Here is a 22,923-nt window from a genome sequence, read left to right as displayed (position 1 = left end):
TGGGTGGCTGGGGTCATTTGTCTAGTGACATTGTAAGCAGTATGTTCCATTCCAGAAACTCACAAACCAAATGCACTTATTCTGCCTTTAATTATCTTTTTTTTTTTTCCCCCAGAAAGGGGGAAATTTTTTTATGCGAAGCAAAATCCTATACGTTAGCCCCAGGGAGGATACACCACCACTAGATTCCTGAGATTTCTCTGTGAATTTTTCTAACACCTGGAGCTTATTAGTCAAGCTCTGAAATGGTGACCTCCCCTTATAACTGCAGACAATAAACCTTCCCGATTAGGAACGAAGAAACCCTGCTCTGTTCCCCAGCCAGCCCAGGCCCCTGGGGGGGGGGGGGGGGGGCCGCTCAGCACCCTCCTCGGATGCACCGGGCCCACCTCGTCCCTGGAGCTGCAACTACCGGCTTGCTTTCACACACACCACGCCGGCCGGTGGATCCTTCTCTGTAAAATAATACAACTGTGTGTTTTCGGGGGAAATCTGAGGGTAATTAAGAGCAGCAGCCCAGTTGCCTAATAGAATGCCGGCTATGCACCTGCAGTTCATGCTTTTTAAACAAAGCCCTAAGCTCTCACAATAGAGAGAAACCCACCCACGTGCACTTCTCCTGAGTCTCCTTCCTGTTCCCGGTCTAGCCATCCTTTCGGAAGGAGAACCCTCTCTGCCTTCCGCTGCGTCCACTGGCAGGTGGCAGGAAACGCAAGATCAGATACAGATCAAATGACGGCTCTGAGCAGCCTGGACTCGGCATCACCAAACTTATTTATTAACGGGTTCTGAGAAAATGGTCGCAAGTACCGCTGTGGACACGGTCCTCTTGGCGCTCTGGCAGACAGGCGGCAGTCGGCGTTCCAGCCAGCCTGGAGCAGGCAAGACATCCTCAAGGTCCTATCCTCACACACAGGGGCGCGGTGCGGGCGGTTCAGATGGGCGAGCAGCTGCTCGCCGGAAGGGAGCCCGTGCGCACAGCAGCCCCCTTTCTGGACAGAGGTGCATGTGGGGCCGTCCTGGATTCAGGGGCTCCCTCTGCCAAGTTCCAATAACAAGCTGCGGGTTTGGTCATAAGCACCAAGAAAGATGAAGCCTCCCAGACTGATGGCTGCCGTTCGAGGGAAGACACCTGCAAATAATCTAGGGAAGGGAAAAAGCAGGAAAGATTTTTTTTTTAAATTGGTGTGTGTTAGAAAGGTTAAATTCCAACACCCACAGCTTGCTCAGCTCAACACACCATGATCATTAAACCCCACACAGCACTTAAAACGTGTGCTTTTTCCTTTCAGAATGGCACTAAATTACATTCCCAAGTAGACTTGTTGAAGTCTGGGCCCAGCTGTTTGCTGGCTAACGTGGCTCAGTACCAAACAGCTTATTTGGGAGCCTCGCAATTAGGTCCAGTAATTAGCCAAGAAACAAGAACTCTGTCCCCACAGCAGTCCTGCGGAAAACTTCCAGACTGGCTCTTTGAGAGATGGAGGAACAGACTTTTGTAAAGGAGTCAAAGGCCTGACTCCTCGGGTGGGCACGGCCAGCCACAGCGATGGAAGGCAGGCTCGGGTGTTGGAGATCTTCCCCACGACTCTGCCCGCCCCCCTCCCAGTGACTCAGTTGCATTTGGTCCTTAGAGGCCCACGGATGTGACACCAGAACAGGGAGGCCAATCTCCATGGAGTCCCTATTTGTCTTTTCCTCTGAGGAAGGACAAGAAAGGTGAACGGGCTAGGCAGAGTGCACGTCCCCCAGGTTCTGTCCCCACGCACACGAGGCCAGTCGATGGCACGACTTTGGAACAAAGAAAGGCCAAGTCAAAGAATGTTACTGGGGGTGCAAACTGGAGTTCACTCTTTAAGAGCCATCCTGTAGCTGTGCCCAGGTAACTGTTCAGAGGTATGCATCTTGGCATTGCTGGTACCAGAGAAACTGCAGACCCCCGCTGGTTACACAAATTCTGGTGCCATGTCCACACGGGGGGGACACTACGCAGCCAGTAAAAATGAGGTAGGCCCCGGGATCCACGACCGAAAATCCAACAGGTTCTGACAAAAGTCCCAAAGCTGTGTGTGTCATCTGATTCTGCGGCAGGGATGGGCCCTAAACTCTCTCCGGAGGGCAGGAGTAGAGGAGACAACCCCTATCTTTCTCGAATGACAGTCTTCTTACCAAAAGCATTTACTTTTGTAAGCAGAAAAAATCAGAACTAGTGGACTTCTAGTGAGAAGACTTTGGCTCAGGCACAGGTCAGGGCCCAAACATACAGGTCAGGCTATGTGAAAAGGACATAACCTTTTAAACAGGAAAAAATGTCCGCAATGGTGGACAATGGTGACTGGCCAAGACGGTGGACAGGAGACAAAGCCCCCACCGCCTGGTTTCTGCACACCTGCTGGGAGAGGTCAGCTGGCCTGCCCTCTGAATGGCGTGCTTAGCACTTCTGAGGAAAATGGGACTGAGCATTAGGGGGCCCTTACTTTTGTTAGCTGAGTAAGGATTTAAATCATGAAGTAAAATCCCACAGATGAAATGAGAACCTCTTCTCTAGAAGTAACCATGAAAACCATACAAGGAAAAAAGTTGTCTGCCTCAGCATGATGCAGATCGTTCTTGCAGAAGGTGGTAGGTGAAGACAAAACTCCTCCATTACCACACGGAGGCCACTGGGACCTTGTGGCCCCAAACAGGGATTACTCCTGGCGCCCCGCCTACAAAGAGAAGGGTGCCGGGAGGGAGGTCAGCAGAAGCTGAGATATGAGACCACTTAGGCCACGATATCCTCCCTCACGATCTGACTTCTGAAACCCGTGTCTTGGTGCAGCTTTTGCTGCTAATGAACTCAGCTGCTTCTGGCAAGAGGCAGATGGAAGCAGTTTATGGTCTCACCAGATGACAATTGAATCCATTAACATAATTATAGCCTTAAAGCCGAGTAATTTGTACAGTGAGCGCCCCAACCAGACGAGGAGGCAGAGACTTGAGTGGAGTGCGGCTGTGTTCTGGGGACCACAGATCAAACGAGGTAACAAACGTACTGGGCAGAGCACGGGGCTCGGAGGGGGTGCACACGGGGCAGCAGCGGTTAAGACATAAAGGGCACAGTCAGGAAACACAAAAAGCCGGCTGCTTAACAGGACGAGTACGAATGAACGATGTGGCACAAACGGGCGTCCCGTCTGCTTTCCGGCTGTTGGACTGAATGAGCATGTGGTGTTTTTATTTTGGAGAAACCAGTTTGCCCTAGAGCCTATATTCCAAGTCTGTGCCAGAACACAGCCTTCCCCTGTGTGAACCGACACAGAGATCAAAAAGCACCCCCACTTCACCCTGAGAGGCCAGCAGGGCCTCACGGCCGCCAGGGAAGCTACCTGCCAGGATCCAGAACACTCAGGAACGCAGCAGGTGTGTTCAGAGGCAGCAGGATGGGCCCGCAGGGCTGTGTCGGAGCCGGACAGAAGAGGCAGGGCGAGACCCTGTCGGGGCTGAGGACGCCCAGGGCCGCTGGGAGGGCAGCCACCCACGTGGGCAGGGATTTGCTTTGTTTGCTTTCAGCCAAAATCTTTTGTCTAATTATTCGTTGCCTTTTATCGTCTTACTAGGAAGCTAATAAAACTATCACTTCTTAAATGACGAGCGTGGCTGCTTGAAACGGGCTGCCAAGGACCACAGTGTGTATGCTAATGAGAGCCCAAGGCTTAAGAAGTAAGCAAAATTCCCAATTACCTTTCCAGGGCCCCGGAAAGGAAGGCTCGCGACACTCATCCTCTGCCGGAATTCTGGCGCTGCCGGGTCACATGACAGCAAGTAGACACCAGCACTGGGACAGGGAGGGATTCGTTTCAGTCATCTGCTCAAGGGAGCTCCTGCCTCTCAGGCTCCCAGTGGCCAGGGTTTTGCCGACCACACCACACCCACATGTCACCGCTTTCTCAAAAAAGGCGGACGCACCTGCAGCTCGATACCAACTCCACAGAGCAGAGGTGTGACCAGCGGTTGCCACAGAATCCAGTGTGAGCCACACGGGAAACAAAGCGGGGCAGTGAAATTGAGCACCGTGACTTTAGATTCAACAGAGCCATTGCGAGCACCATCTCTGTGTGGCCCACAACTACCTGGAACCCTGAGAATCTTTCACCCGCTAACTGAAAGGCTGCTCCAGAGCTTTCTCCTCCCACGCCACTTGGGTGCCCGCGTGAGATGTGTGTCAGGACCGGCGTGTCTGCGCCGCGAGCAATCGCGTTCTCCCCTCCTCACGCCACGTTAGCTGTAAACGGCCGGCCTGTGGCGCACAAGCCACCACTCTGCCATGCCCTTGGTCGCACTCAAGCGTTCCTTTCTGGTAAACCCAGTCCTCCTCTCAGAACCCGGAAGTCTGTCAGGCAACCAGCATCGGTCCCTCAGGGCCGCCGCATACAAAAAACCACCCAACAGGACCTACTTTTGCAACTAACAGTTGCAAATTTTGAAGAGAATGGGGCCGTTCTGCAAAAACCTTACCTGGGGCCTGACCTATGTGCCCCACGTTCCCCAACTATCAAATAGCCGAAAGAAAAGCCTGTCAAATGCACATAACACGGCGATCCAATCGAGTCACCCACACGGCACTGGCACTACGATGAGGAGGTGGCGCTGCCACAGATGGGCTGTCCCCACCGGCCACACCCTGTCAACAGGCTCACTCCTGGCCCTGCAAGAGGCGGCCGCAAGCTGTGCTCTCTCAGGAAAACCCCTCGTAGGTCATTCCAAAGAGAACATGGTAATTTCACAGACTGTACGGATCCCAACGTTTAGACATGTTTACAGACTGCAAAAGCAAGGTGAAAGCAAGCTTTGCAAGGGAAGCATCTTAGGACGTGATGCTTGCAAGGTGAGGCGCTGAGGGGAAAAGAGAGAGGGTTGCAAGTGACGAGCCACACACTGGGGCACTGAAAGTAATTTGTGACTGACGGCAGCTAAAAGTAGCCCCAACCCCAACTGCTTTCTTCTAAATGTTACGCTGGCTCACGTGCATTCCTGCATCACCTAACTGAGCCCGTCTGCTCAGAGCTGCAGCCCAGAACCGAGAGGGGGCCGAGCCTGCCGAGGCGCTCCAGTATCAAGAAAGCCAAGGCCGCCAATCACTTGCTAGATGCCACATCGACTCAAGGGCGCACTGTCATCTCACTCAGGCACCATCAAACGGGTTTTGTGCAATGTGAACAGAGACCCAACCAGGACGGGCAGAAGGACGCAAAGCTGTTCCTGCTCAGGCTAAAAGGAGGAAGAGCTGGGAAGAGACGCAGGAAGGCAGTCGAACATTCCATCTTGCACTTACCCCGCCAGCCCCTGTGTCCGCCAGACCCCGTGCAGGGCAGAGAGCACATTCCCACTAGCGGTGCTGGAACCAACCTGCACGACAGGACAACAGACAGGCCATTATCGTATGAAATCCCCCAAATGATGTCCTCAGATGCCTGGCCCCCAACCAGTGTCTTCTAGGACAGTTTGAAGTAGACTGGGGAGCTTCTTTGCAGTCAGGACCCCAGGACCTCACCAGACCAGAAGCCCCTCCATTCAAGCCCACAGGTAGGCACTGACTGACAGGAAGCTGCATTTCTAGGTTGGAGCCAGGCCTCATCTAGATAACTCACCAACAACTGTTTGACAGGAAAAAGACAGAAAGCAACAGTAACTGATCTGAGAAGAGAGGGGAGTATCAGTATAAGTGGCCCAATTATGAACTTATCGGAGCAGCTAATGACCGCATTTAACGAAGAGTACTAGCAAGTTCAATTTAAAACAGGACCGATACTCAGGTTTGGCCTTGTCAACCTCCATATTAGATTTCCGCCCTTATGGCTGCACTTTGCCCTAAGGGTATGTGTGCCTCTTTCTTTTCTATTGTTTGGCCCCAGATAGGTTATGTGCATGGCATTCCATGAACCTCGGTCCAGACTCTTTCTAACAATGTTTCTTTTCAATGAAAACTTTTCAAACAATTCTGACAACTGTCCTGATTCAGACGGTTAAGGCCAAGCATCATCTGAGTTCAGAGCCTCTAGCTCACCTGCGGCATTGGCGTGAAGCCAGTCAACTCTGGGAGCCTCAGGTCTGTCGCCCATAAAAACAGAGGTCACTGGAAAGCAGTATTACCAGGCAGAGGCCCAGCTCTGATGCTTCTCACAGAACATCAGTGAGAATGTTTTCCTAAAGGTCAAAAGCTGTGACGACACCGGTCATAGTGACGACTACGGACACTGTGCCGTCAACGTCAGTCATTCGTGCCTCGGCAGGGCAGCGTAAGGCTGCTGTTCTAGATCAGCGTTACCCTGCTCTTGGCCACTTATATACACGTGAGCCCTGGTGCTGATACACACAAACATCTGCTGTGTCTACGTTACATTTTCCACTCACCTTTGCCAACATGATCCTTGTTTTTGCCACATCCAGAGGCGTGGTGACCACAGCTGCAAATCCACCTGTGCGTATAAAAATACCCGGCACGCAAAGGAGGTATTGTTAACTGTGTTACGTGGATGGCAGAACTTGTACTTTCTAATCCCTCGAAGCTCTGCCCAAATCACTTCCTTGTCACTGTGTCCACCTGACTGATTCCAGAAGAGGATGCACGCGTGCAAACTGCACACGCTCCACTGCTTTTGCAGTGACGCTGAACCACATGTAAGAGAGGTGACAGGAGAACGCTCTACACGCTCAGGGATAAAAACAAAAACAAGGCCCCGTAATTCACCTTGCTCGTGGGTGCAGCAGCAGACCTACGTGTGCACACGGTTGTGTGCCTGTGTTCACACACCCGCCGTCAGTATGAGAGGCTCGCCGCTTGCTGCGCTTCTCACAGGGCCCCCACCTTCTACGGAACACTCTTGTTTAATGGGACTCCGAAACGCCTCTATCTTTTCTGGTCTCAGACAAAATGGGCAAACAGAGGTATGCAGATTGCTGTAGGGACTCTCAGTATTAATGGCTAAATTCCTCTGAGTTATAAGAGTAAAGCTTTCTGTGTCTCCAGGCTTCAGATAATGGGCCAAGTAGAGTAACGACATTTCTAGCCCTTTCTGCATCCTGTCAGTCGGTGCTGATTCAACAGGCAATCCTCCCACGGCTTCCTTCCCACCTTCTCTTCCACGGAATACCACGACTGTCAAACTGATTATTTTAATATCCATACCTGTGGACAGGGGAATTGGAGGATTTTTTTTTAAACAGAAACCACAGTATATGATGTCGATATTTTATTAAGAGAAATACAAAGATGTATTTTAAACCTGAAGAGGCCCTAAGGAGACAGAAGTAATAAACACAAAAGGGTTTTCTAAAGATTCAGCTTGCATGAGCTAGGCGAACAGAGCACATGCATGAAGGATGCTCCAGAAATAGCACCTCCCCCTCTGAATTTTGTGGCATGGGGACAATTGTGAAGGTCATTTGATCTCTGCCAAATATCTTTCTAAACATGTTGCTGGAAAAGGACCCCACGGAACCTCCTTCCTTTGGTAGCATGTATTAGGACAATGACTTTTTGAAAGATGTATCCATTTGTGCTTTTATGTTCCGTATTTGATTATCCACAAAGGACACATATCTGAGGACTGAATATTACCAATTACATGAATATTAGAGTCCCCTTTTGCTGTAGCCACTTCTGTGTTACAAACAGGTGAAACACTTTTTTCCAGATTGAAAAGCTGCCTGAAATTTAGGTAGTACTTTATTAAACTTCAGGCGAACTGTACTGTCCAAACCCCCCACCCCAAATCGACTTTGTTTCCCTCTCTGGCTGCAAGAGTTAGCAGGGCCCAGTCTGAAAGACTCTTTCAGAGTCAGAAAGACCAAGCCTTAAACTAAATCCCTACTCTACTAGCGGACTGGCCTTAGGGACCGCACTTACTCTCTAGGTCAAGCACCGTAGGAGACAGGTACTTCTGTCACTGCGACCTCCAGCTATGGGTGGGGAAACTGAAGCTCAGAGAGGTTCTAGAACTCACAGAAGGTTTTACTTAGTGGAGAGCTAAGACCTGAACTTTACTGACTCCAGAATGTGGGCTCACAGCCACTGGGTGCGCTGGTGGCCTCGGTTTGCTCGTCTCTAAGACACAGACAGCAGCAGGATCTAGGACTACATGGGTCTGTGCGAAGTGTCTGGGACAGTGCCTGGTGCACACCAGAGCTCAAAGGAACTGGCTAGGAACTGGGTCTTTTCCGCATGGGAAGAGATAATCTGCGATTTTCCTTCATGTCTCTAGCCCCCCCACACACAGCAGACACTCACAAACGCTTGCTGGGTACCCTGGACAAGGGTCTTATAAACCCAAGATTCCAACCCGTCCTCTGCAAGAGAGGAGGGAGGGGAAGCTTGGAGCCAGTATTTGTGCTTACTCTGTACCTGGCATGCTGGGCCTGTACCAGGTATGGCCACTAATTATTCTGTTTCATTTGCATGGGTCTTACTGTCCCATTTTACAGACAGCTTGCTCAGGGCCACACAGTAGTATGGAGCTGGCACTCAAAGTCACGTGCATCTCAGCTCCACAAGTAGGGCTCTTCCACTATGTAATCAGTCTCATGTGTGGTAAGACACTAAATCGCATCCGAGTGTTAAAACTCTGAAGTGCATACACCATTATCCTATTTGAAAATGTTCACAAAGTTTCCTAAACCAACTTCAAAGACCTAAAAGTTGGCAAGGACCTCGCCCGCCCCGTCTGACGACTCAAGCTCCCCTGAGTCACTTACGTTGAAAACTCCTTGCCTTCTAGTAAATGCAGGTACTCTGCGTCAAGCTCGTCTTGGCTGTGAGAAGGTCCCTGCCCCCCGACTTTGGGTGCTTGGTGACATACTCTCAGAGACTGCTGCTTGATAAGGTAATACGAAGAGAAGTCAAAGACAAAAATCAATATGCTTGAATGGGTCCTAATTTTACAGCCATGATGGTAGATGTATTTTATGCAAATTATTAAGAAACCAATTTTAATGTCTTCAGATGTCAACGACTGCTGTGATACACAGCCCTCACAATATTTCTTATGAGGCTGCAAAGAAGGCCCTGTGAAGATCGCGTAATGGGATGACGGGTCACAACAGGGAGGGCACTGGGGACCTATGCTTTTAGTTAAAATGTAGTTATTTTCTACATTTTACTTAAGGGAACTATAAACTGCTGGTAATAAATACAAGGAACATGCTAACATATTAGACAGGAAATAATTACTTGGTGCAGCACATCACGCATGAAACCATTTTCTACGGGCTCCACTAGAGTTAGACTTTTACAGGATGTCGGGCTAACTGCTTTCAGGCACCAGGTTCGGGGGAAACGGGACGTTTACAGTGAAATGACATGTCGTGTGTCCTTGAACAACTGCAGATTCTTTAGCACTCTGGACAAAGGGGCCACCTTCCTCACAACAAGCTGTGAAAGCGGTGGTGGGGACAGGACTGCGCGGGGCCGCCATGCGCCGTCCCTTCCCGGCCGGCCTCCCATCTCCTGATGAGGCTCACAGCAAGAACAGCACGTCCACGCACCTCCTTTGCATATGCTCTCCAAACAAGTGGCCAGACACGGAGGGCTTCGACAACAACAGAAGGGTGTTTCTGTTTAAAGCTGGCGTCATGCCTTCCCATGTCTTACCCAGACAAATCCTTCACCCTATTCTGGGATTTCAAGCCATGGGAAGCTCTCTCTTTCCTTCCCTCCGACCCTGTCTTTCAGTCTCACTCCTTCTCTCTTCGAAAATTTAAGTAGATGTTAATTATGAGAAACTGACCAAAGAACACTAGAGTACCAAAGCACGTATCACTAGAGTAGCAAATGTCATAATTAGTTAGACTGAATTATGGCTGTATGTTTAGAAGTTAACTTGAAGGGAGGAAGTTGGCAAAGTCCTTTTTTTTCCCCTCGTTTAACCCCTGACCACAAGCCAAGGGAATTTCTGGCATGACAAGCCATCAACACCTCCAATCTCAAGGGACATTTTTGGATATTTGTGCCAAGTAGTTTATACAACAAGCACGGGCACAGAAGAGCGCCAAACATGGGCCAGAGTGCTTCATCCGTGATGATTTAACCAGTTTAAAACCAGAAACGTGCCCAAGGAGGAGTAATCTAATTTCTGACTTACGGGCAAGTCTCACATCACTGCCTTTGTGGCCGCTTGAGGCTGGGGAGTCTGAGCGCGCAGGCCTGCAAGGGGTGGCCCCGGGCGACCAGGCGTTAATTCATTCCTCTGTGGTGTGCAATGCACCGTGTCACAACAGACTCCCACGGGGGATCGCTTCTTCACAAGTTACAGTACTTTTTAAATGATGTTTATCTTTCACAAAGTTTTTAAAATAGTAACTGTATCTGTCACAGCACACCAACTGAAATTTCAAAACAAAAGAGATATAAACAAAAATACACTCATTTTACCTTCTGGGAAGAAACGCACGTGGATCTACCCTCGGTGGATTTTTGCAGAACCTGACAAACTCCTTCACTTACAGAACCTCAGCAGAAGAAATAAGGCAACTGAATTGGAGGAGTTTTTAAATCCACATGCTATTAGAGATAATTATGTATAGAAACTCTATCAACATATTATTCTCTCAATGCAGTGGTGAATAGGAATCGATGTGATGACAGCTTTTCATTTTCTGGGTATTGGGTGTTTCTACTGCAGTAGAAATAATACCTCTCATCAATCAGCTCGGTGTCATAGATCACGAGTACTAATACCCACGTGATCTCACCTAGCCCTGCCATAATCCCCCGCTAAGGCCGGGAGGGGCGCGTCTGTAACAGGAAGGGAACTGGGGGCAGAGCTGAGACCTGACAATTCTCTTAAGTCCAGCAAGCTGGCCCACACCAGGTATGTTGCTCTGGCCAAGTCCCTTCCCTGCTTCACACTGAAGCGTCCATCAGTCACTGGAGCACAGGACTGCTGGGCCACACTCTGCTGGGGAGCCCCCAGACTGAAAGGGCCCGGCCGAAAGGATCCTACTGCACAGCGGATGGCTGATAACTAGTTCTGCCCTCCCCGCTTCTGACTAATCTAACTGCTTAGCACTCATTACAAAGCATTATTTGGAAAAAGGCATTGTAGTGAATGTAAATTTCCTTACTAGAAACAGTGCATTTGTAAGCAAATCTTTGAATGAGCTACTTCAGAAATGGGACCGGAGAATATACCCTTCTTACTTTAACACGTGGAGGTTTTATGGAAGTGCTAAATTTAAGAAGTGCCCTTCCTGGGGCGCCTGGGTGGCGCAGTCGGCTAAGCGTCCGACTTCAGCCAGGTCACGATCTCGCGGTCCGTGAGTTCGAGCCCCGCGTCAGGCTCTGGGCTGATGGCTCAGAGCCTGGAGCCTGTTTCCGATTCTGTGTCTCCCTCTCTCTCTGCCCCTCCCCCGTTCATGCTCTGTCTCTCTCTGTGCCAAAAATAAATAAAAAACGTTGAAAAAAAAATTAAAAAAAAAAAAAAAAAAAGAAGTGCCCTTCCTTATCCAGGATGACCAAAGTTCCATAATGCTTACTTTGTCCCCTGGAGGCAGTCAAAAAAAACCCCACACATTTCACTTAAGGACTGGGGAGTAAAGACTCTTGACCTCCAGAAAGTGAATCAAGACCACCTCGTCATTTAACACAGCTAATGACGAAGGGTCATGTGGAAACAATTACCCATCATAATCCATTTGAGGCGGTTTCATGTCTAGAGGTAAGATTCTTATTTTTGATTATCAATTCTACACGCCAAATGGGTCCAATTATTAATAAAGAATCCTATGAAATACATGCTTTCTGTTTTCCTAATCACCACAACCAAAACCCAATCCAACAACCATTAAACAAATGGCAAAAGAATCATTTCCTAATAAAGCTGACATCCTAAAACTACTTATCTCTTTACTGGCTACACATCAAAACTAGCAGTTTACGTTTTCTGGCGCATCTCCACTTTGCTTTATTTCAACCGTAATTCTAATTCACGTTTACGTGCAACAGCAAGATGCACTTCTCTCTTAGACTGCTAAGCCTATCACTTCTTGAATTTTGTAAAGCACCCGAGTCCTCATTACAGCCTCACTGGAAAATTCACATGACTTAGTGATGGATAACACACTATTATTGCACACTGTCACTTTGCTCTTGGTTTAATGCCTGGAAAATGGCCAGATGTTTAGATCTCCGTATTTTCTCCACAGAGCAGTTGAGCCTTCGGTAAGTTTGCTGAGCAGCCTCGGCCCTCCTGACACTAGTTAATCTGTGGTGCTGTCAAACATGTCACACGAACCGTGAATCATTGCCTTCTGCAGGAATCACTGAAACCCCCAAAGCACTGCTCAAGGCAGACAGCTGCACACTTAGCCCTGCACCCACGGCAAGTCTCCTCCCAGAGAGGACTTTATAAATCATCTTTGAGATAATCCAAGGGCCTGAGTGAAGGCTTTAATAAAGATAAAAAGAGAAAGAAAAATTTGTCAAAAACAAATTGGTTGTCTTTCAAGCAGACACCTTTTTAGCAGGGTTTGTTCCCCCCCCCCCCCCCCCCCCCGAAGTCACTCTCTTTTCTCAAACAACTAGTGGAACTCTCTTCATCTAAACAATCTGGAATTTCTAAAGAATGTTGTTTTTGCATAGTTAATATTTTCACATTTTTCTCCCCCCTTTGGTCTTTCCCAGTATAATATAATCCCTTGCACCTGCAAAAGCTCCACAGACTGCTGACTGCCAACAATCCACCACGTGATCCTGCCTCCAGGACCAGAGGGCCTGTGTTTAAGGAGAAAGAAAAAGACAAGTTATTAAATATTTGAATTTATCGGACCCTCCCGTGGGTTAGCTCTGGGGATGGGAACTTAAGTGAGAAGCTATTTTGGTGACATTCCTTACTGATGACATAAGCGATTTTCCCAAGGACTTAACTGCATTCTAAAAAAAAAAAAAAAAAAAAAGTCAAAGAAAAAGGGTGACAGCTACACTCGAGTGCTCAAAGGAAACAATTTTCAGGAAATGTGCATGATCTACACACATTTGTGTATACGAGTACAAATAAAAATAAAGATAGATCTCTAAGACAAGGTAACATTTTAAGTATTTCCCCTCTGATTCTAAACATATAAATAACATAATTCACAAATGAGTCCACAGCAGTGTCTGTCTGCCATATTCCTCCGGGTTTTTTTCTCAGTCTTTATCCATATTGCCCATGTCTGAAGGATGTGAATTCTGTTACTTATGCAGGGATTTTAAATTCGTCAAAACATTTTTTGCACTTTTCATGAAATAAATTGAAGATTATACAAATAAACACTCATTCCAAGTTTCAAACTAGGCAAAATGATGGCGGAGACATGGTGCCTTGCTCACCAAGAGCTGATGATCCAGTAGAGACAAGATGCAGTCACATCGGATGGAGAACACACATCGGACGAATCAGGCACTGGTCTCATCTCTGGACATGTGTTAATACTCCTCACAACAACCTTAACAGTTGGGCCCTGTTACTTACTACCCGCCTTTTACTTAGGCTTTCTAATAGCACAGCCTGCATTCTGTTCTTTCTTTTTGCTTTTGTTTTACTTTACTGAGTTTTAAGTAGGTATCCAACAAGCTACACGTATTTACAGTATGCAACTTGTTTTCTTTCTCTGACACGCACATGCGCGCACACACACACTGCCATAATTAGATAGTGAATATGTCCATCACCCCCAAAAGCTTTCTCTGCCATTCCTCTTTCCTGACTTTCCTCGCCATACACAATGTGATGTCGTTCTAGATTAGTTTGCTTTTTCTAGAATTTTATGTAAAGGTAATTGGACATTCATTTTTTTTTTAACCTGGATTCTTATCTTCAGAATTTTTGTAAGATTCATCCATGTTATTGTGTATATCAATACTTCGTTCCTGTTTAACTCCTAAATAATATTGCGTTATATAGCTACAATAGGTTTCTGCTTACTGAAGCACACTTGGGATTTTTGCAACTGTTAGCTGTTATAAATAAAGCCATTATGATGGCTAAAATAAAAGCCATACATTTATCTGTATGGCTCTATACAGACACATGCCTTCATTTCTCTTGGGGAAATACCTAGGGGTACAATAGCTGGATCTCATTCTAAGAATATGTGTAACATGTTAAGAAACTACAAAATCACTTTCCAAGTTGCTTGTACCATTTTACATTCTGACCAGTTCCAATTTCTCCACATCCTTACCCACAGTATTACTGGTACTTTAGAATTTTAACCATTCTAATAGGTGTGTAGTAGTATGTCCCTGTAGTCTTAATTCATATTTTCCCAATGACTAATGATGTTGAGCTTCTTTTCATGTACATTTATGCCACCCCTCAATCTCCTTTAGTGAAGTGTCTGTTCAAATGTTTTGCACATTTTCAGTGAATTGTCTGGGTTTTTTAATTACTGAGTTTTGAGAGTTCTTTATACATTCCAGATAAAAGTCATTTGCAAATATTTTCTCCTAGACCTAGATCACGCTTTGGTGACACATACAAGAAATCTTTGTCTAACTCAGGCCACAAAGATACTTCACCTATGTTTCTCCTAGAAATGTTTGGTCTTTAGGTTTTACTTTTAGATCTACCATTCATTTTGAGTTAGTTTTTATGTATGCTGCAAGGTAAGGATTCAGGTTCCTTTGTTATGTTTTTAACCTATGAGTATTTAATTGTTCCAGCAAGAAGACCATCCTTTCTCCAATTAACTAATTTCCCACTTTTTTCAAAAATCTGTTGTCCATTTATGTGTGAGTCTACTTCTAGACTGTATTCTGCTCCAATCTATAGATCTATTTTAACACCAACTGGATACTACCTTTACTACTACAGGTGTTCAGTAAATCTTGAGATCATGGAATACTTTCCAGTATTGTTCTTTTTCAAAATTGTTCTTATTATTCCAGGTTCTTTACATTTCCATATGAATTTGAGAATCAGCTTATCAATTTCTACAAAACAGTCTGCCGAGATTTGGACCTGAATTGCATTAAATATACAGATCATTTTGGAGAATGGAGGTATTGGTAAAAGTGAGTTTCTGACCCATAAATATTTATGGCATATCTCTCCATTTACTTACGTCTCCATTATTTTCTCTCAAAAGTGTTTTTATAATTTTCAGTATATATGTTTTGGACTTGTATTTTGAGGTTTATCCCCAAGTATCCATAAGTATTTCATATTTTGACACTCTTGTAAATGGTACTGCCTTAGGAACTTCAGCTTCTGATTGCTGCTAATATGGAGAAATATAATTGATTTTATGTAGTACTGCCACCTTGCTAAATTTATCCGTTCTAATAGCTTCTCTGTAGATTTCCTCAAATTTTCTACATCCATTATTGTATCATCTGTGAATAAACATAATTTCACTTCTTCTTTCCAATATGGATTACTGCCTTCTATTTCTTTTTCTTGCCTTAATGCACTGGGTAGGACCTCTAACCTACTGGTAAGCAATTCAGTAATGATGACAAATATTAGAAAAAAGATTTCTTGAATATATTTATTAAAATAACTACAATAATATAAATGACCAAGTGATGGTGGCATGACATTTTTAGAGACAATCAAATATATCACAATTGAAAGAAAAACACCAAAGTTGGTACTAATTTCCTACTCTCAATATTTCCCCAGTGATGTTATATCTAGAATATTGAGAAGGCTGCTACAGAAATGGGGAAGATGCCATATAAATAAATAAAGACATATATGGCCCTATTTGGTCAATTTCAACAATTTTTATGTGTGATTTATGCTCTTTTTCTTTTATGCTCTGGATCCCTTTCATTCAGTAATCCCCCACCCCTACCAACCATCCAGCTGTTCACCGTACCTATGAATATATATATGTTTTTTAGACTCCACATGAAAGAGATCATACATACAAGGATGCCTGGGTGGCTCAGTCACTTATGCATCTGACTTTGGCTGAGGTCATGATCTCGCAGTTTGTGAATTCAAGCCCCACATTGGGGTCTCTGTGGACAGCTCAGAGCCTGGAGCCTGCTTCAGATTCTGTCTCTCCCTCTCTCTCTGCCCCTCCCCTGCTCACACACTCACTCTCTCTCTCTCTCTCTCTCTCTAAAATAAACATTAAAAAGAGACAGAGAGAGATCATGCAGTATTTGTCTTTCTCATATTTATTTCACTTAGCATACTTCCCTGAAGGTCCATACATGCTGTCACAAATGGCAAGATTTCATACTTTTTGATGGCTGAATGATACTCCATTGTGTGTATGTATATCCTAATTTCTTTATCCATTCACCTGTCAATGGATGCTTAGAGTGTTTCCTATCTTTACTATAATAAACAATGCTGCACTGAACACAGGGATGTAGATATCTTTTCAAGTTGGTGTTTTTACTTCCTTAACCTAAGTACCCAGAAGTGGGATTGCTGGATGACATGGCAGTTCTATTTTTAATTTTTTGAGACATCTCCATACAGTTTTCTACAGGAGCTGCACCAATTTACGTTCCCAGCAACAGTGCACAAGGGCTCCCTTTTTTCCACATCCTTGCCAACACTTGTTATTTCTTATCTTTTTGATGACAGCCACTCTGACAGGTGTAAGGTGATATCTCATTGTGGTTCTTTCATTTCCATGAAGATTAGTATTAGTGATGCTGAACACCTTTTCATGTACCTGTTGGTCATGTATGTCTTCTTTGGAAAAATGTCTATTCAGATCTTTCACCCATTTTTAAATCAAATGGTTTGTTTGCTGTTGAGCTTTATGAATTATTTATGTATTTTGATACTAGCCCCTTAACAGATATGATTTGCAAATAATTTCTCCTATTCAGTAGGTTGCCTACGTCCTCTGCTTGCAGAATCTTTTTAGTTTGATGTAATCCCGCTTGTTTACATTTGCCTTTATTGCTTTTGCTTTTGGGGTCAGATTCAAAAAACCACTGCCAAGATCTATGTCAAAGGAGCTTACATTTTCTTCTAGGAGTCTTATGGTTTCAGGCCTTATGTTCAAGTCCTTAATCCATTTTGAGTTCATTTTTGGGTATGATTTAAGAAAGTGGTCCAGTTTCATTCTTGTGCATGAGGCTAACCAGTCTTCCCAGCACCATTTATTGAAGACACTGTCCTTGCCCCATTGTATATTCTTGCCTTCTTTGTCATAAATTACACACACACACACACACACACACACACACACACACACAGGTTTTATGCCAATATCTTGTTGTTTTAATTACTATAGCTTTGTAATATAGTCTGAAATCAGGTAACAACTTTTAAGTCACATGCTTAAGTATGCAAATTACTTAATTAAATATATAACAACGTGTGGTATCGGAGGGCTCCCAACATTTCCTTCTGCTTAATGAGAATGACTACTTAAAAAGTGTATTTATTAAATTCACTAGCCTAAGGGCACAGCTGCCAAATAGATTTTTGTAAACTTCTCATGGAAACAGAGAAGCTAAAAAATATTTTATCACACGTAGCTTTCTGAAGATAGCCTTGCCACTGAGTGCAGTACTTGGTACTTTTCTAGTAAATGCTTTAATGTTTGCGAGTATCTCTGTGCTTCTGTGGAAAGCATTATTTTCTCCATAATTCATACAAGCACTGGTGGCACCAGAAGAAACCAAAAAAGAACATTATCTTTTTTTTTTAATTTTTAATGTTTACTTATTTTTGAGACAGAGACAGACCGTGAGCAGGGGAGGGGCAGAGAGAGAGAGAGAGAGAGAGAGAGAGAGAGAGAGACAACAGAATCCAAAGCAGGCTCCAGGCTCTGAGCTGTCAGCACACAGCCCGACACAGGGCTCGACCTCACGAACTGCGAGATCATGACCTGAGCTGAAGTCAGACGCTTAACCGACTGAGCCAGCCAGGCACCCCTATTATCTTTTTACTTTAGAGGTGGAAGAATGAGCATTTTATCAGGCAAAAGCCAGTTTTAACACCATGACTTAATTTGCTGACTTTTTAGAACAGGAAAATTAAACATAAACTGGACTTTAGTGATGACTGAAGGTCATCCTCAATTAATCTACTGGTATCTTCAAGAGCTCCAAAGAGCAGAAGTTTACTCAAAACAAACCGAAAATACACTAATAATGCTGACTTTATAACCAATAATAAAGGACAAATAATAAGATGTGAATTACAGGTCATACAGAAGAAGGAAAAAAACCAAAAATGTTATGTAATTCATAAATTCAACATTTACGGAGTAGCAACTGGCTATCAGGCACTTTTTTCAAAGGAAAACAGAAGAGCAGTCCCTAGGTCTAATATTTGACAGGGGCACAGTGGGGGCAGAAAAGGGTTCTAAGAGAGAGAAGGCAGGTGATGGAGAAGGCTTCACAGAAGTGCCTGCTCTAATCTAGGAGGAAAAAAATTGTGTTGGGGCAGTGGGGGGGTGAAGGGGGGCACTTGCCCAAAATAGACTCAGATGGCTGAAGACACAATTTAAAAATAGAATCTCCACAGATAAGCATAACTTTCCATTATCACCTGGCCAGCATAATTTAGTCTAAGAACATATAAAGAAATCATTTTGTATTTGAAAAAAAAAAAAAATCTCTAGAACCAGAGGGTTTAGAATCCAGTGAGAAGTTTCAGTGGCAGACACAGAACAGGACAGAAAGAACAATTATAAACACTTGCATGGAACCTGTTTACGCTCCACGCACCGAGAACTTTACATACATGAACTCTCGTTATCTCCAACTCTTCTGAGGGATGTGCCTTTTTATCCTCATTTTACAGACAAGGAAGTTGAGGCTCAGAGAAGTTAAGTAACTAGCCAACGTTTAAACAGACAACAGCAGAACTGGAACGGGTGAGACATTCTGGTACAGAATAGAAAGAAGAGGCCTTGAACCTGCAAGTTAGAGCTGTCTGGACAACAGAAGGGTATTTGTAAGACACCTTACTTCCACATACAGGCCATAATTTTTTCCAGAATGCTATTCAAATACCCAAGCGAATGAACAAACTCTGTCACTGCCCAAAACAACTTGCTTTACATAAGAGGAGTGCATTTTTTTTTTCATGAGGAATTGTCTCAAAAGAAAAAAAAAAAAACAACAAAACTTTGGAAAATATTGAGACCAAGCTAAAAAGATCAATTTATGTACAAGTGTTTCACTTGGGAACTACTTTAAAATTCCCAAGCACCACCACCACTAGTAACAACAAAAACCTGACTGGTAGAAAGTACTGCATATGAATTACCCAAGTACTGTGAAATGACGAATTTGTTCATCAATGTGCAGGGACGACAAGGTTGAGATCCACAAAAAAACTGGCTGGGAAGACAGGAAAGGTTAGTCAGTGGAAACGTAAATATTATTGCTAGTGACTTCTCGATAATTTGAGTAGACTGGAAAATGGAATAAAAACACAGTGCAGGCAACAGTAGGAATGATTACTGGTGACAAGAGTAGTTGCCACTTGCTGAGCACCTAGCATGTTCCAGGAGCTATGCTAAAGATTTTATATTTCTTATTTAGTTTTAGAAAATGTTATGATCTGCAAACACAGGTATGGGGGCGGTGCTAAATGAATGTAAGGAATTGGCCAAAGGTCAGAGAGACAGTAAGCAAGAGAGCTGAAGCTGGTTGGTGGCTCCCCGCAAAGCCATGTGTCTTGTAGACAAGATAATATATATGCATCATTGTAAGATTCCTCACTACCATACACAGCTCACCTTCTAATACAACTACATTACAATATGCAAGTTATTAAAATATTGTGATGTCTGTACAAGTTGTTCAAATAATGTGGGTTTGTAATGGAGGGTTTTTTTAAGGACCTATCTGAACACCAAAACATTTTAAATTGCCATAATTTTTCCACCTAAGTAAGTACTTCCACCTCCATGGAGGTCTAATGGTTACTGTGCAGGCAGATAAATGACTAGGGAGTGTAGGGATGAGGGCAGAAAGTGAGCCCAGATGTGAAAAACCATAGTATTGGGAATCTCAACTCCTATGATAGAGGATGCGTACAAAAATAAGTAAAACTAAAAAAGCAGATGGCATCCTTTACCTAATATTGGCTTATTTATCCCAATTCAATGTCCTGTTTCTTTTTCAAATAAAAACTGAAATTTTCAGATGAACCCATGCTTATTTGTTACCATTTCAGGTCAATGAGAAATTTCAAGTGGAAGTAATGAGACAGGCAGAAATTACTCCTCATGTTGCTTACATGGTTGTTTCCTGATTAGGAAGGTAAGTGACAACAGGTAGGCACGTTCATGGCAGAACTACTAGATTCTACATAAGAGCAAAACATCTCCTTTGCTCACTATTATCCTCACAGCTGCCTGGGGTCTGGTTCACAGCTTAGTGTCTATAACTTTTATTAAGTTTCCATAACATAGCTTGATTACAAAATATTTCCAAGAGCTTAGATACTTCACTTCGAAGTAATTTTACCCTTACAGAAAGTTGCAAAAATAATATGGTTCCCATATACCGTTCACCCAGCTTCCCCTAATGTTGACGTCTTAAATGACTATAGTACAACGAAATACAGGAGATTAAAGTAGGTACAATACTACTCACATACAGACTTCGAATTTCATCATTCATACTGTTTATAAAGATATGCAATTTTTAACATGAGCTTTTTTATTTTTTATTATTTTTTTTATTTTTGAAGGAGAGAGAGAGAGAAAGAGAGAGAGAGAGTGAGCACGAGCAGGGGAGGAACAGAGAGAGAGGGAGACAGAATCCGAAGCAGGATCCAGGCTCTGAGCTGTCACCACAGAGCCTGATGTGGGGCTCGAACTCACAAACTGTGAGATCATGACCTAAGCTGAAGTCGGAGGCTTAACCGACTGAGCCACCCAGGCGCCCCTAACATGAGCTTTTTTAAAATTAACATTATTTCTATCATCCAATAGGATATCACGAGGAATCCTGAATACCTATTGGTAGCACAAGAAAACAAGTAGGTCGTCTTACTTTCCCAAGCAATTCTTCACTCACGGCTCAAGACCTATGAGAGGAAGAGCGGCATGATGCAATTTGGCTTTCCCAAGCATTCCCCACCCCCCCACCCCCCCGCCACCAACCCCAGAGTAACAGCTACTAGCCTGAGTATTCATTCAAAGGATAGAAAGCAAACACCAAGTTCAGTGCTATGAAACGGCTAGGAGGGCAGGCCTGGGTCAGGTGTTTTCTGTTAGAGCATAATAGTATGAAGCATGAAGAGAAGGCTTTGTTTTTCACTTCAAAAGACCCGCCCGAATGTACACTATTGTCCTATAAATGAGTAACAAATCGAAAAAAAGTGTTCTGGCTTTAGTGCAGGAAAACTCACAGTTTGGGACCTGAGCTGTCATGCTCAAAAGTAGTTACGCAGCTTCCAGCACTGCAGGCTTATGAAACTTGACCAATGCTTTTGGGGGTACAAGGATAGGCACGCGTACAGGATCATCTCCTCGAGTCCACATTAATACCCTCAGGGGACAATTTATTTAGACGAAACAAAAGACAATCCTCTGTGCAGGCCTTAGTGTTGTGAGTCCACCACCAGAATGTTGTGGAGACAGGAGAGATGCGATGTGCTAACGCTCTCCAGACTGTAGCTGACAGGGCCACTGTGGAACATACACTTTAAAAAACAAAGCAACAGCTGCTCAAAATGTTATCATCCAATTAAAATTTTTTTTAACATTTATTTATTTTTGAGAGACAGAGCATGAGCGGGGGAGGGGCAGAGAGAGAGAAGGAGACACAGAATCCGAAGCAGGCTCCAGGCTCCAAGCTGTCAGCACAGAGCCCCACACGGGGCTCAAACCCACAAACTGGGAGATCATGACCTGAGCCGAAGTCGGATGCTCAACCGACTGAGCCACCCAGGCACCCCTGTTATTATCCAATTAAATGAATCATCTCTCTGTAAGTAGTCATATACCAACATGTCTTCAAAAGAGATCTCCAAAGCAAAGTTTTAAACCGAAAAAATTACTAAATACAATCGAGACCACAGTCAAGCTCTCACTTCTGCCATACTATGGCTCTGGCAGCATCATCAAATGGCTACAGTAGTTTTCCTAACTGAAGGTAGATGTACCTAACTGATGATTAGGAATCATTTATAATACACAGGCTAATTATAGTTATAATGGCGGCTGCATGGAAACCATTCACAGATGTGTCAAAGCACCAACTTTGTGTGGGCTGGTATGTAAACTTGTTTTTGGTGAAACTGTATTTGGTTCGTTGGGATACTGAGATACTTGACTTCTAGACAAGTTAAGGTGGTGAAGATACAAAGAATTTGTAACAAAGTCTTTAATGAATGACTGTGGTGGTAATTAAAGGTAATAAATAACTCATTTATTATTCTTGAGCAAAATCAAGATAGGCTCAAATGCTGAGTTGCTTATTAATATCGAGGTTTTATAGTTAAAAAGTATTAATTTGGGGCAAATGTGGCTAAGTCTTACTAGAGAGGCATTTCTTCTGATTGGGTGCTCTCAGAGTTTTCTGGCTCTGGATGTCTTGTCAGTTTTGGGTAGGGAAAAGGGGTCCTGTTCTGTTAACAATATCTAGACATATCACTGAGTAACAGTTAAAATAAAACAAATTACGGTAACTCATGCTCATGATATTGACTGGGAGTCAACAAAAACAGGTATGATTATTTTTAATAATTCTGCCTGCAAACGCACACCTGGCTTACTATATTTAAGGAACAATATTTTTGAAAGATTTTTATGGGTGAAATGAAAGAACGGAGGGACTGCACTGCTAAGCCCCATGTAGCTGGAAACAAATATACTGGCAAGCCTCCTTCCTCAACAGCACCAGAAAAATATACACAGTAAGGAGTCACTGTTTTCACTGACCTTCATGAGCAGTCTCATCTCACCCCCAACTCTCTAGGAGAGAGACCTCACTGCCTTCCCCACAGGCCCTGCCCTGTT

At 44.3% G+C, this 22,923-nt stretch overlaps 1 protein-coding gene across 1 annotated transcript in view; it reads right to left on the bottom strand.

Annotated features, from left to right (window-relative positions):
* Positions 1-15: 15 nt before the first annotated feature.
* The window catches only part of SLC25A26 (solute carrier family 25 member 26), a 137,810-nt gene continuing 114,902 nt past the window's right edge, over positions 16-22,923 (bottom strand). Inside the window, 4 exon segments of the mRNA XM_007096339.3 lie at positions 16-1,143; positions 5,315-5,388; positions 6,394-6,458; positions 12,679-12,748. Coding sequence (XP_007096401.2) covers positions 1,026-1,143; positions 5,315-5,388; positions 6,394-6,458; positions 12,679-12,748 — 327 coding nt within the window. The 3' untranslated portion in view covers positions 16-1,025.

The sequence above is a fragment of the Panthera tigris genome, chromosome A2 (assembly GCF_018350195.1).
Source record: "Panthera tigris isolate Pti1 chromosome A2, P.tigris_Pti1_mat1.1, whole genome shotgun sequence".
In the NCBI taxonomy this organism is placed as follows: domain Eukaryota; kingdom Metazoa; phylum Chordata; class Mammalia; order Carnivora; family Felidae; genus Panthera; species Panthera tigris.
This window is presented reverse-complemented; position numbering and strand designations above follow the sequence as displayed.